At 44.2% G+C, this 13,633-nt stretch overlaps 1 protein-coding gene across 1 annotated transcript; it reads right to left on the reverse strand.

The window, feature by feature from the left end:
• Positions 1–1,512: 1,512 nt before the first annotated feature.
• On the reverse strand, positions 1,513–11,518 carry HENMT1 (HEN methyltransferase 1). Its single transcript, XM_040471164.1, has 8 exons — positions 11,364–11,518; positions 10,336–10,437; positions 8,968–9,078; positions 6,067–6,182; positions 5,336–5,470; positions 4,143–4,322; positions 3,286–3,484; positions 1,513–2,163 (listed from the first exon to the last, which is right to left on the reverse strand). The coding sequence occupies exons 2-8, from the start codon at positions 10,357–10,359 to the stop codon at positions 1,738–1,740; spliced, it is 1,191 nt and encodes a 396-aa protein (XP_040327098.1). The 5' UTR covers positions 10,360–10,437; positions 11,364–11,518; the 3' UTR covers positions 1,513–1,737.
• Between the last annotated feature and the right edge of the window lie 2,115 nt (positions 11,519–13,633).

The raw sequence follows: 13,633 nt of genomic DNA on the forward strand, positions 1-13,633 counted from the left end.
GCTGCTATTCCACTTCAACTCCCGGAGAGCTCAGTAGTTGCAAGGTTGCAAAGATTTGCTGTCCCTGCAAGAACATCTACTGACCCCTGGCTTAGAGCATTAACAGAAGCTTTCCATGTGCAGAGAAAGGCCTCTATCAAAATAGAAGGTAAAGACCAATTTCATGAAGAATGTAGGTGCTGCTGTTACCAAGACATGGGGGAGCCCTGGGAAGGCCATCACCCATAGCAGCCCTGAGTTTTCAGGTGATGAAGCTTGAACAGTGATCAATTAGCCTGGAGGACAACAGGATAAAGCGTTGGCCTTGGGGTTAAGATGTTGGCTCTAACACAGATGAGAAGGAAACCCTAGGGTGAAAGTCAGGCAGAGGCCTAGAAAGGGGAGGACAGACAGGGCCTTTTGTGTGGGTAGGGGAGGGCAGCAAAGGTAAATCTATTGGTACTATGCATTCAAGAGGGAAAAATCAGTAAGAAAAAAAGGGGGTAGGGGACTGATGGAGCAGTCTATATTTAAGAACAACTGGTTAACAGTGGTTCCGGTGATCCCCCGATGCCTCGGGGGCGGGGCCCCCCCCCAGGTGGGCATCTGACCCAATTTCGGCTTGGGTCACCATTTCACAGTATTGTGAGTTCAAGACCCGTGGTATGGAGCCTCCTTGGGATTCTCTCTCCGAATAATTTTTTTTTAAGTGTTTTAATTTTAAAAAAATAGGAGTGGTTACAGTGATCGGATTCTCTTCCAGAATCCCTTCTTTCCCTCCCTGCCTTCACCAAATCTACTTTCCAGCTACTTATTAACCCTTCAAAAAGCCTTGAAAAATCTGCCCCAGCATGCCATTCCCAGCACCAACACTGCACAGCCAGTCTCTCCCAGGTTAGTTGAAGATATACCCGTTGTGGCAGAGTTGCCACAAAGTCCTTTCTGTCCTTGTCCCTTCATAGGAGTGTCACGTGGGCATACGCCCTCCCAGAATATCAGACTACACCTCCCAGCTTTCCCAGGTGGTAAGGAGGACTTCAATCCGCTCAACAAGAGCCTAACAGTGTAGAACTTTACCCAAAAGCTGGCACATGCTCTTTGCCCCTTTTCCTTTTTCTCCCAACTTGGAATATGCAAGTGGAAGCTAAAACATCCCCAAGGGGCATCAGAACAGGAAGGTGGATGAATTAAGTCCCTTTGGTGGTAGAGCTGCCCTGTGTGGGCAACTTACACCCTACACCCCTCCCTATACTTCAGAAAGTAGTGTCTCATTTAGACCAGTTCTCCCCATTGTGTGAAAATCTATTTCTCTCCCAATGGAGACCACTACCCCAATTCTAACCAGAAAACTACCCGAAGAGGATGATGCTCTAAAACTGGACAGGGCTTCTGAGGCTCCCCTCCCCACCCCCACCCTGTCTTGTGTTTTATCTAAGTATTACAGGTCAGAATTTAGGCCAAAGGAGGTAGGGAATCCTAAGAAGATTTTAAAGTTACTCTTATTCCCTGGGAAAAGCTTTAAACATTGATAACTCAATTTATTTTTAAAAATTTTAATGTCACATCAACATGGGTCTAACAAAAAAACCTGAACACTCACACTGTGAACTTACACCATCCACCCAAAAAAGCATTTAAAAAAACACGTAACGAGGTTAATATCAAAATTAAGCTACCTATGTATGACTATAATTTTCAAAATGAGCCTAACTATCCTTAAAATCATGAATTTTAGGACATAAAGATAGCTCCCGCTCACTAACGGTAATCGTGAGGGTAATCGTAAGGGTCCAAGTCGATCTGCACTGAAGTATGAGCTCTGTTCAGTCGCATTGGAATTCCTTCAGCAAGGAGTGTTCTCAGCGTGGACACGTCAGCAACCAAGCGGTTCACCTTCGGATAACCAATAAGTCTTTTCAGGGGTACATAAAACCTCTTTCCCACAGAGTAGGGTTTGGGGGACTTCTCTATTTGGGCTACTTGGGCATCGGTGAGGAATAATCCGGGCCGTCTGACCAAGCCACTGTCAGTGTCTTCTTCTGACTCGGGTTCACTGGATTCCTTTCTCTTCATAATCCAGACATACTTCTGTCTTATGGCTTCGACTTCTTTTAACACCTCCGTACACAATACAAACAGGAGGAAGTGTTTTTGCTGTAAACTTGGGAATGAGGCTGTAAAAACCTGAAGGCAAATCAAAATGCCACAGTATAATAGGAATCAAACTACTGACAGACATTATCTGATCTCTTTTTAAAAATTCTAATTATCGGGGCGCCTGGGTGGCGCAGTCGGTTAAGCGTCTGACTTCAGCCAGGTCACGATCTCGCGGTCCGTGAGTTCGAGCCCCGCGTCGGGCTCTGGGCTGATGGCTCAGAGCCTGGAGCCTGTTTCCGATTCTGTGTCTCCCTCTCTCTCTGCCCCTCCCCCGTTCATGCTCTGTCTCTCTCTGTCCCAAAAATAAATAAACGTTGAAAAAAGAAAAAAAAAATTAAAAAAAAAAAAATTCTAATTATCAAGATCAAAGTCACAAAAGCCACCACCAAGTCACACTATTCACAAATTCACACTAACCCAATGTTCCTGTACTTGATATTAGAGGGAAAAAGGCAAAGAAAAATTGTTAAAAGGGAAATGTGTTGGGGCGCCTGGGTGGCTCAGTCGGTTGAGCGGCTGACTTCGGCTCAGGTCATGATCTCACAGTCTGTGAGTTCGAGCCCCGCGTCGGGCTCTGTGCTGACAGCTCGGAGCCTGGAGCCGGTTTCGGATTCTGTGTCTCCCTCTCTCTGACCCTCCCCTGTTCATGCTCTGTCTCTCTGTCTCAAAAATAAATAAACGTTAAAAAAAATTAAAAAAAAAAAAAAAAGGGAAATGTGTTGTTTATTCTTCACCATTCCTCCTGAACCCAACCAAAAGGGTCTAAGAAGCTTAAGCTTAGAGGCTCATCTGCCAACAGTCATTTCCTGAGCCACGCTGTGGAGGAAGTCTGCTGGCATTCCTCTTTCCTGCTGCTGATCCTGACAGATTACAATGGGGGGTAGCTGGCCCAACCGCTTGGAAGCTTTCTAGGATTCCAGATCTTTCTCTGTGGTGCGCATTGAGATATGGCAAAAGGCCAGGTGGTCTCCGGGACTGCAGTAGACCAACTCTGACACCATTTGTGAGCATGAAGGATCTTCCTAGGGTCAATCTCAAAATAAGGTCATTTACACTTATCTCTACAGTGGGGACTCTGTACCCACTATAATTAACCATCCTAACCTATGTGCTTTTTGCCCCGGTAGCTACCTCACAAAGAATACTCACAACTTGATAAGCATGTTCCTCTGGCTCTGAAACGCGGGATCCAGTTGGTTTTGCCAGGATCCAGCTGCCAGGATCCGGTTGTTTTTTCTTGAAGATCCCTATCTGGGTACAGTATCCAACATGCTTAGCCCATGGTGGTGGAGCACCCACACCAGTAAACTCTACAGTGTAACTATAGAGTTTTGCCACATTTGAAGCCCTGAAATCACAAGAAACCATCTTCTGAAACTTAGAGGTTCTGTTAAAGAATCTCCACTAGAATGGAGCGTAAATACAACTAAAATACTTTTGTTGCAAATTCTTACAGCACCAGATAGTGCCAAATCAAAGGTTTTGCTTACTTCTGAGGGGCTTTAGGATAATGAGTGTCAGTTTCCAAGTGATCACAATGACAGAAAGGGAAAGTTATGGAGAATTTAGGAGTAAATAAGACCATGATGACTACAGTCCCAGCACCTGTTAGGGTTTGCAGTTATGCCGGAAACATGACCACCCTTCAAGCTCCTGGGAGGAAACACCCCTGCACATGAGGGCATGAAGCACATCTTCACCTCCCCACACCCTGTTCTGTTTCCTCCACACAGATATTCCTAATGTTCTCATATAAAAAAGCACCTGGTGCACCCTATTTTTCCACGCTTGTCTGTGGGACATAAAAAATAAACTCCCCCATTTATTTTGCCGAAATATGCTGGTCCCTTTAGGATCTTATTAATTGCTAAGCTGCATCCTGGGAATTTTATTATGATAAAATAATTTCAGTAATGTATAGGGGTCATGATTGACTTCACAGTACTTTAAACTCCTGTGGGGTCCCCCGCCCCCCAAAAAAACAAAGAAGCACTTTATGAAATCACCAGTGTTGAAACTGCGTTTGGTTCCACTCAAACTTGTGATCTGAATTTCTAAAGGTCGATGCTGGAAACAGGGGATTGAAATCTGAGTTTGGTGTGCTGATGACAACCATGCCTGGAGAAAAGTACCCAAATACGACTTCGGGAAACTTGGCCAGATCTTCTGAATCCAAATGTTCTATTCTGAAATGGTTAACGGGAAGGACAGAATGAAGTTCTCTTGCAATTATTTTCCTAGTTGATTTAGCAAACACTTTCTATCTCTACACTGATTTATCCCCTCTCTGAATATATAATAGTACTTACATGACCTAAAAATCAACTATTCATATATTCTCACTCTGCCCATCAGCCATGTTGCCCGCTCCCTGGCAGGATGCAAATACAACCACTTCTGTGGTATACCAACCAGGACAGTGAACGTGTAATGAGAAAACAGGCAAACCCAGACACCGGGATGAATAGCCAAGTGCCAGAGACTACATGTGAAGTCTGCAGCACCAACAATGAACAATGGATTCAAGCATGCAAGGGGAGACTGGCAAGCTCCCAGGAGCCCTGCAGGGCCATAACCAGAATGTCTTAAATAAGTTGTGGGCTTCAGCAGCAGATCCCAGTAGAGTTGTCTACCCACACCCAAGGACAAGATCAACTGCCAATACAGGCAGCCAGTAGGAACATATACCTTGACTGGGGGAGTTATCAAAATTAGCATCACTGGGGAGAGACAAATGGACGTTGGGCCTCTATGAATGGAAGCCCGGAGAAGGACCCAAATACCGTTCTACAGTATTCCAGGAAGGCATAATCACCAAGAGCCAAAACATGAGTAATCTTATTAAAAGTGAGGTGAGGGGGACTCATTATTTAACACCGCTGCTTTTAAATACATTCTGAATTTGGGGCAAAAGGCTATGATGGGTAAAACCTACCCTTAAATAATTCAGAAAAGGGTAGGGGAGAAAATTGATAGGTGAATCTGCATAAAGGGTGATCCTGGCACTGCTTGCAGCTTACCTGTAAATTTGAAATTTCTGAATTAAAGCCCCAAAACATGCTAGTAAAAAGCCAGTCCAAACTGTCAAGCATATACTTTACAAATCTGAATTAAGAGGACTTAAAATCTAGTTAGGACACTAATTTATGGAGATTAATTCACATTTTTCTAATAACTTCAACACAGTAAGAATACTTACAATTCAATACATGTTATCAAGTCAAATCCAAGCAAGCGGGAGTCTTTCTCTACAGCAGAGCCACGATACAAGACAATACTCAAATCTAGGTCCCTAGGACCTAAATGATCCCCTATTGACGGAGACAACTTATCACTGCAAAAATATAGAAGGAACATTTGAACACTCTAATTTAGAATATCTCACCAGCTATAAATCTGATCTTTTGATGATTATCTCCCTATATCGGTTTTCCATGACTTGATGTATTAAGCATAGGGGTAACTTCCTCTCAAAATTGGCCAATGAGAACAAGATTTTGAATATTGCTGTTGCTCAACATTTTTGGTCTTCCCACTCCCTTTGGATCAGTAATTTCAAATTTTTGTTCTGTAGAGGAAAAACATTCCTGAAAAAATGTGTACAAGAGAGAGACCAGAGAGCTGCTCTGCCTTGAATTAAATTAAAAGACCTGGGGCAACTTAAATCCTCTGTAATGAGTTGCCTTGGGGTCCAGCATTAAAGAAATTAGATTTAGGGGCACATGGGAGGCTGGGTAAAGCGTCCCACCCTTGGTTTCGGCTCAGGTCATGATCTCAGTTTGTGAGTTCAAGCTCCGTGTGGGACTCCACACAGTTCAGAGCCTGCCCGGGACCCTCTCCCCCTCTCCCCCTCCCCAACTCCCACTCTCTCAAAATAAAATAAACTTTTTAAAAAAAGAAAGAAATTTAAGATTTTGCCACTTGAATTACCTGTTCCAATCTAATAGACGATCCATGAGGAGATCTACTCCAACAAGTTCTTGAACACAACTATGGAATTTCAGCATGCATAAGAGTGTGGCGTTACCACACCCCAAGTCTGCAACCTACAGATGAAATAGAACATTGAAGACACAGCCAGAAGTCAAATATGACCAAAGCCTCTTTAGGAAACTGGGTATTAGAAATAAATTACAATATAATAAACCACTATGCCAAGATCTTTTTTGGTAGAAAAAAGGTACACAAAAAGGAAATTAATCTGAGATATTAGATGGGTTGGCGGTGAGGCAGATTTGTGGATTGTTACAAGTAAATTCTAATTCAGGTTGAGTACCAAGAGCATCCTAGGGGCCTGGCACAGGGACACCACACATGGCAAGCAGGTACCCTATACAAACTTTATACCTCTGAGCTTCATAATTAACACAAAAAAAGGGTGCCTACCAAACATCAGGACAGAGCCTGATCTTTACCAGTGCTTTATAATTTATCCACAGTCTTGTTAACCTATTCCCCTTATTGTGAATGCTATGTACTCTTAAATGGATTTTTTAATCATGCCCTAAATTCTTCATTTACCACAGCTGTATCACCTAAATTTCTGATTGCCACTTTAGGAAAAGGAAATTAAGATAAAAATTTAATGACATTTAAAGGTACCCAATACCAAAGATACCCCAAATCAGCTTCTAGTGTAGCTAATTGGCTCTAATCCAGTCTAAAGGGGATATCTGGGGATTTGAACTATTTCTGGATACTCAGACAGGAAAGATTCCATATATCTTAAAATGCACAAAAAGGTTTCCAAAGGGTTTAAAAAACAGACTAAAGTTTACCTCAAAATTCATCCCATTAGAAAACAAAGATTACATAAACTCTCCATTACAGCAGTTACCAGGATGCTTTCAAAAAAACCACTAAGGGGGTGCCTGGGTGGCTCAGTCACAGTTGAATTCTTGAGCCCAGCAACAGGCTCTGTGCTCACTGCGTAGAGCCTGCTTTGGATCCTGTCTCCTGGGCCTCTCCCGCTCTCCAGGACTCTCTCAAAAATTAAGTTAAAAATATTTAAAAAAAACAAACAAAAAGCCACTAATTCTCCTCTGGAAAGGGGGAATACAACTATACTTTAGTAATAAAGGCACATTTAGGGGAGCCTGGGTGGCAGGCTCTGTGCTGACAATGGAGAAGACTGCTTGGGATTCTCTCCCTTCCTCAGCCTCTACCCCACTCAGGCTCTCTCTCCCTCTCCTGCCCCTCCCCTGCTCACTCTCAAAATACTTTTTTTCTAACGCTTGAGGGTGAGAGAGCATGTGAGCAGGGGATCTGCATAAAGAGGGAGAGAGAATCCCAAGCAGGCTCTATGCCGTCAGCACAGAGCCTGGTGTGGGGCTCAAACTCAGGAACCTTGTGAGATCATGACCTGAGCTGAAATCAAGAGTCAGATGCTAATCCTATGGAGCCTCCAGGCACCTCTCTCAATATAAGCTTTAAAAAATAAGGCATATTCAACCTATACTCAGTCCTCAAATGTGTTTGACTGCAAAATCATTTCCTTCAATGTTTTAGGTAAACCACAATGTTGTGCCCTGGCCACAATCAGTAATTTTCTTTTCTGAAGCAGGCACACCTATGGGGGAGAAGGGTTACATAGCAAGCACTTAAAAAACCTAATCCCAGGGGCACCTGGGTGGCTCAGTCAGTTAAGCGTCTGACTTCAGCCCGGGTCACGATCTCGCGGTCCGTGAGTTCAAGCCCCGTGTCGGGCTCTGGGCTGATGGCTCAGAGCCTGGAGCCTGCTTCTGATTCTGTGTCTCCCTCTCTCTGCCCCTCCCCCGTTCATGCTCTGTCTCTGTCTCAAAAATAAACGTTAAAAAAAAAATTAAAAAAAAACACCCTAATCCCAGAGAGCAAATTACAGTCTTAGCAGCTTTAAACTGTGCTTCTATAGTATACCCAATTTCTTGTTAGAAAGAACTAGCTAAAGCTTTTCTTCCCACACACGCCTTAACTTGAAGGCAGCCTCTACTCAAGGATTCCCTCCTAGAAAACAGGATAGCCTCAGGGGAATTAAATTGTACCCACCCTCTTATCCCACTTCCCCACACCCAGTTTTTATACAAAAACCTTTTTTCCCAACTACTGGGATACCGGTTAATCTTACAGTCAGGGTTCTCCCTATTGCCCTAATCCCTTTCCTTCCCTGTAACAAATCTTTGAATATTCTAAACACACTTGCTAAATCCTTAAGTTTTTTCCTATTTTTTGACTACACCTTTCATAAAGACCCTCTTCAGTGTTTGAAAAGAGAAATACTAGGGTGCCTAGGTGGCTCAAGTCATGATCTTCCAGCACAAAGTGTGCTTGGGATTCTCTGCCCTTCCCCCACTCACACTCTTTTCAAAATAGATTTTTTAATGTTTATTTTGAGAGAGAGATAGAGGGCGAGCAGGGGAGGAGCAAAGAGAGGGAGAGAAAGAATTCCAAGCAGGCTCCACAAGTCAGCACAGAACCTGACATGGGGCTTGAACTCACAAACCATAAGATCATGACCTAAGCTGAAATCAAGAGTCAGATACCCAAATGACTAAGCCACTCAGGCACCCCAAAATAGATAAACTTTTATTTTATTTTATTTTTTTTAACATTTTTTTTTCAACGTTTATTTTTTGGGACAGAGAGAGACAGAGCATGAACGGGGGAGGGGCAGAGAGAGAGGGAGACACAGAATCGGACACAGGCTCCAGGCTCCGAGCCATCAGCCCAGAGCCAGACGCGGGGCTCGAACTCACGGACCGCGAGATCGTGACCTGGCTGAAGTCGGACGCTTAACCGACTGCACCACCCAGGCGCCCCTAAACTTTTATTTTAAAATAAAGGAACAATACCTACCTTCTTTGGTTTATATTGATTGACTATATCTTTAACAAAGAAGTATCTTTGTTTGTATAACGGAGGTCTGAACTCGATCACGTTCTTGCGTGGAACAGTGCTGCGCTGAAACTTTAAACAAAAAAAAAAGTGTTCTCAATCATGCCCAACTTCAGGAACTCCACGAGGAAAAAACAGCTTAATTTCCCCAGTCACTTTGTAATAGCTTGGCCTTTCAACCACTATGTGATACTGCATTTCCTCTCCAGTTCATCTAAGCCTTCTCCTATTTTTTGAGAATCTGGCTTTATGCTTTCCTAGAATTTAGTCTGCCGAAAGCAAAATTCCTAATGAATGCATTTAATAACAATAAAGTCTCCTAGCCACAAGCGACCTATAGCGGAGTAAACTGCCAAGACTGGAGACAGGAGACTGACAAAGACTTCTTGACCCAACTGAAGTCAGGCTCCTTAAAACCTCTTCTAACTAGGCCTTGACTAGTCTTTGCTTATTAGCCCAGTTTTTACTAAGTCAATTGAGACAAAAATTCCCTACCCTAAATAGCTTATTAAACTCTTATCAGATCAAATTCCTCACCACCACTTTTGTAATCTGATCCCCCTGGGCTGCCTTAATCCCGATTCCTGTTAAATCTTAGCAAGACCCTGACACCCTTGTGGTCTTCATAGACTATAAATCCCATAGGCTATAAATCACAAACTGTTGAATATAGGAGTTAAACCCAAATCCACCTCCCCTACCTACTGTCATGTTTATTTCAGTCCTTGAAAATCCTTCCTTTTTCATTGAGTTGTATTAATCACTTCTACAAGTGCCAGAATTTCTTTAACATGAGGAATGATTAATCATAATATCTGGATTAATCCAGAATAAATGCAAACATTTTTGAAGTAGGCTTCACGCCCAGCACAGAGCCCAATGTGCGGTTTGAACTCACAGTCCTGAGATCAAGGGTGGCATGTTCTACCGACTAAGCCAGCCAGGCACCCCCAAATTGCTTTCAATCACTTGCTTACACGTGGCCAAAATCAAATTTCTTCAGACAAAAAAATGCCTCAATTCATCGGGCTCTGCGCTGAGAGAAACCTGCTCTGGATTCTGTCTCCCTCTCTCTGCCTCTCTCCCAGTAGCTCTCAAAAATATACATTTTTTAAAGATGTGTCTAATGTAGATTTTAACTTAACAACCAGAAATTATTCCACTTCAGATACACCAATGTGAAATTTCATCTATGTAGATTCTTATTCAATCCCAACCAACACCCTGGGAAATGTTAGGGACTAAATCTGATGGATTTTACTTCTAACTACCTCACAATACCTCTCAGGGAGATAACTCATACAAGTAGGTTGAGAAAAGCAGCATTACCTCTTCCATGCTGTTTTTTTCCATTTTGTTTCCAAGTTTGAAGCTTCGTTGAGACAAAAAGCAGATTTCTCCTTCAAGTTCTATGAATCAGCAATGACTCTTCTGTAAACACAAAATATTAGTTCTCATAAAGAGGAGCCTGGACAAGAAAGAACTGTATTAATCGACAAGGACAGGGAGTGGGGTGCTTGGGTGGCTCAGTCAGTTAAGTGTCTGACTTCAGCTCAGATCATGATCTTGTGGTTTTTGAGTTCAAGACCGGCATTGGGCTCTGTGCTGACAGTTCAGAGCCTGGAGCCTGCTTCAGATTCTGTGTCTCCCTCTCTCTCTGCCCTTCCCCCATTCACATCCTGTCTCTCAAAAATAAACATTTAAAAAAAAAATAATCTAAGTTTAAAAAAAAAAGGCAAGGAAAGGGAGAAAGCAGGCTTCCTCCCTTCTCTTTACATATTACCATTTAATCCACAGAATTTACTGAGTATGGTTTCGGGTAAGAAACAAGCACAGAAAGTCCAAGTGACTTTTCACTAGGACAAATCTGGCTAAATGCAGTAACACCCATTCTTCCCAGTTCCTGTTAAAGTTGATACAAACTGAACAATCCTATCAGTTGTGACTATTTCATTAAAGCCCTCAACTTCAAAATTTTTAGGTAGGTTCCACAACCAACATGGGGCTTGAACTCCGGACCCTAAGATCAAGAGTCCCATGCTCCACCAACTGAGCCAGCCAGGCACCGGTCTCCCCTGAATTTCTTTCAAGAACTTGCTCACACATGACCAAAATCAAAACTGGGGCGGGGGGTGGGGGGGTGGGGATATGTCCCAAGTAATTTATAAACTAAACGCTTCAACATCTATCCAATTTAGATGGACTTGAAACTAAATTTTGGTTCTCATCCTAAAACGTAAGCATGTCAATCACCTCACTTTTCAGTTATTCACTCTAAGTCCTATCTCAAGCCACCCCCAACCCCACGCGACCCAATGCCAAAGTCTGCATAGGGCACGATACCCACTACGTCCTACCTCCGCGTAAGGAGATCGACCGCAGAAAAGCAAAGCGCAGAAAACACTGAGTGGGTCCGCCGCGCCGCCACTGTATTTATTTAACTTCGGGCCCCGCCCCCGAGCCTCCGCTAGCGCCGCCTCGCCGCGGGGCGTTGCCCGCCGGGGCCACACCTGCACCGCCCACACCTGCTTCGCCGGCTCTGCCGCGGTACTCCCTAATCTGCAGGGTAGGTGGCGCTCGCGGGCCCCGCGCCCTGCCCTGTTCCTCTCCGGGCTCCAGGTTCCAAAGCGTTGGTTTTGCGTCTCTTTAAACGGCCGCTGTAGCGCATGTCCCGAGGCCATTTTCTAGCCTTCCCTCGGAACCTCTGTAGAGACCACTGTTACCGCCACGCCCCGCACTGGCGCGCGACCTCGACCAGCCCCGGCCCTCCAGGAGCCGAGACTGTTGAGTCGAGGCGGCGGCGCCCCAGGCGCGTCTGCGGGCCGCGAGCGGGGCGGCGGGCTCCGGCGGCTGTTGGGTTCCTGGCTCTCCCCGTTCGCAGCAAAGAACAGAAAACGGTCCCCGGCAGCGGAAGGCAGCAAGGTGAGCGGCCAGGCGGAGCGCGAGCCAGCCAGCGGCTTGTGTCCGATTCAGCCGCCTCTCAGAGCCTCACAACAATCCCCAAGGGGCCTGGAGAGGACTCTGGGCTGAGTAAAGTTGGTCCAATAACATCTAAGCCTAGAAGAACGTTCTTTCAGCCCCCAAACCTCCAACTGGTAATTTACGCATGCTGGGGATGCAACTGTATGATCTCCTAGAAAAGTTACTGTATCCTGTCCTTCTCCTGCCAGACATTTAACCTGACACTTTATAATCGGTTATTTCTTTATTGTATGTGATGGAAGGGTTTAAGGAGGCGGAGGGGAGAGATGCGAAGCCGCCGCCTTTGGGAAAAAAATTTTTTTTCTCCATTTTAAAAGACTCAAAAGCTGGTGTTTACCAATGAATTAATAATCCCCTGATATATCATAAATTATATATTAGAACTGTACTTTCAAACAACACCTACAATATGCAAAGGACAGTGCTAACGGTTTTGGAATATCACAAGGTTAGATTACACAATCTTTGTTTTTGGTGTTTTGAGGGGTCTAGTCTCATAGTAAAAAGCATATAACTCAAGCTTCACTGTTTGAGAGGTTCCTATTGTCCTGGGGTTAAAACTGCAATGTGAACAGACTGTCTTCATTAGAAGAGCATATTCCTTATTACAGAATGTATAATTTAAACAGAACCATACAGGGGCTCCTGGTGGCTCAGTCGGTTGGGTGGTTGACTCCTGCACAGGTCATGATCTCACAGCTCATGAGTTCGAGCCTGCCTGCCGCACCCCCCCCCCCCCCCTCCGCCCCGCCGCAGGGCTCTGGATGGCTTGGAGCCTGGAGTCTGCTTCGATTCTGTGTCTCCTGTCTCTGCCCCTCCTCGGTTCACACTCTGTCTCTGTCTCTCTCTCAAAAATAAATAAACATTAAAAAAAATTTTTTTAAACAGAACCTTACAAGTTAATGAGTGAATTCCACTTCTGGGTATTTTTAAAAATTTTTTTTTCAACGTTTATTTATTTTTTTGGGGGGGGGGGGGAAACAGAGAGAGACAGAGAATGAACGGGGGAGGGGCAGAGAGAGAATCGGAAACAGGCTCCAGGCTCTGAGCCATCAGCCCAGAGCCTGATGCGGGGCTCGAACTCACGGACAGCGAGATCGTGACCTGGCTGAAGTGGGGCGCTTAACCGACTGCGCCACCCAGGCGCCCCCACTTCTGGGTATTTTTAAATTAATTAAACAAGGAGGCCGTTAGACTGAGATGACTCTAGTGCCTTGGCAGCCCTACATAAGCAAACCTAAACCTCTTAAGTGTCTCAAGGTTAAAACATGGAAACCTAAGAATGTCCAAGGGCAAACAGATCTCTAGGCTTTCCCAAATAAGGTAATTGGTTAAGCTGTAACCAGTCAAATAATTTCCCTGCTTTGCTTTGGCATCTGCCTTATACAGGTCTTTCCTCTAGTTCCTGACGGTGGTTACGACCTACCTGATCTGAATTAATCTTTTCAAATTCCTAAAAATGTCAATATGCTTCAGTTTACCTATTAACAGTGTATATACAAAAGAATTGAAAACAGAGACTTGAACAGATATTTGTACACCAATATTCACAGCAGTATTTAGAGTAGCAAAAGGTAGAAACAACCCTAATGCCCATCAATAAACAAAAGTCGCATATATATGGAATGAGATATTGTTCAGCCCT

The sequence above is a fragment of the Herpailurus yagouaroundi genome, unplaced genomic scaffold, assembly GCF_014898765.1.
Source record: "Herpailurus yagouaroundi ecotype Mexico unplaced genomic scaffold, PumYag 77, whole genome shotgun sequence".
NCBI lineage: Eukaryota > Metazoa > Chordata > Mammalia > Carnivora > Felidae > Herpailurus > Herpailurus yagouaroundi.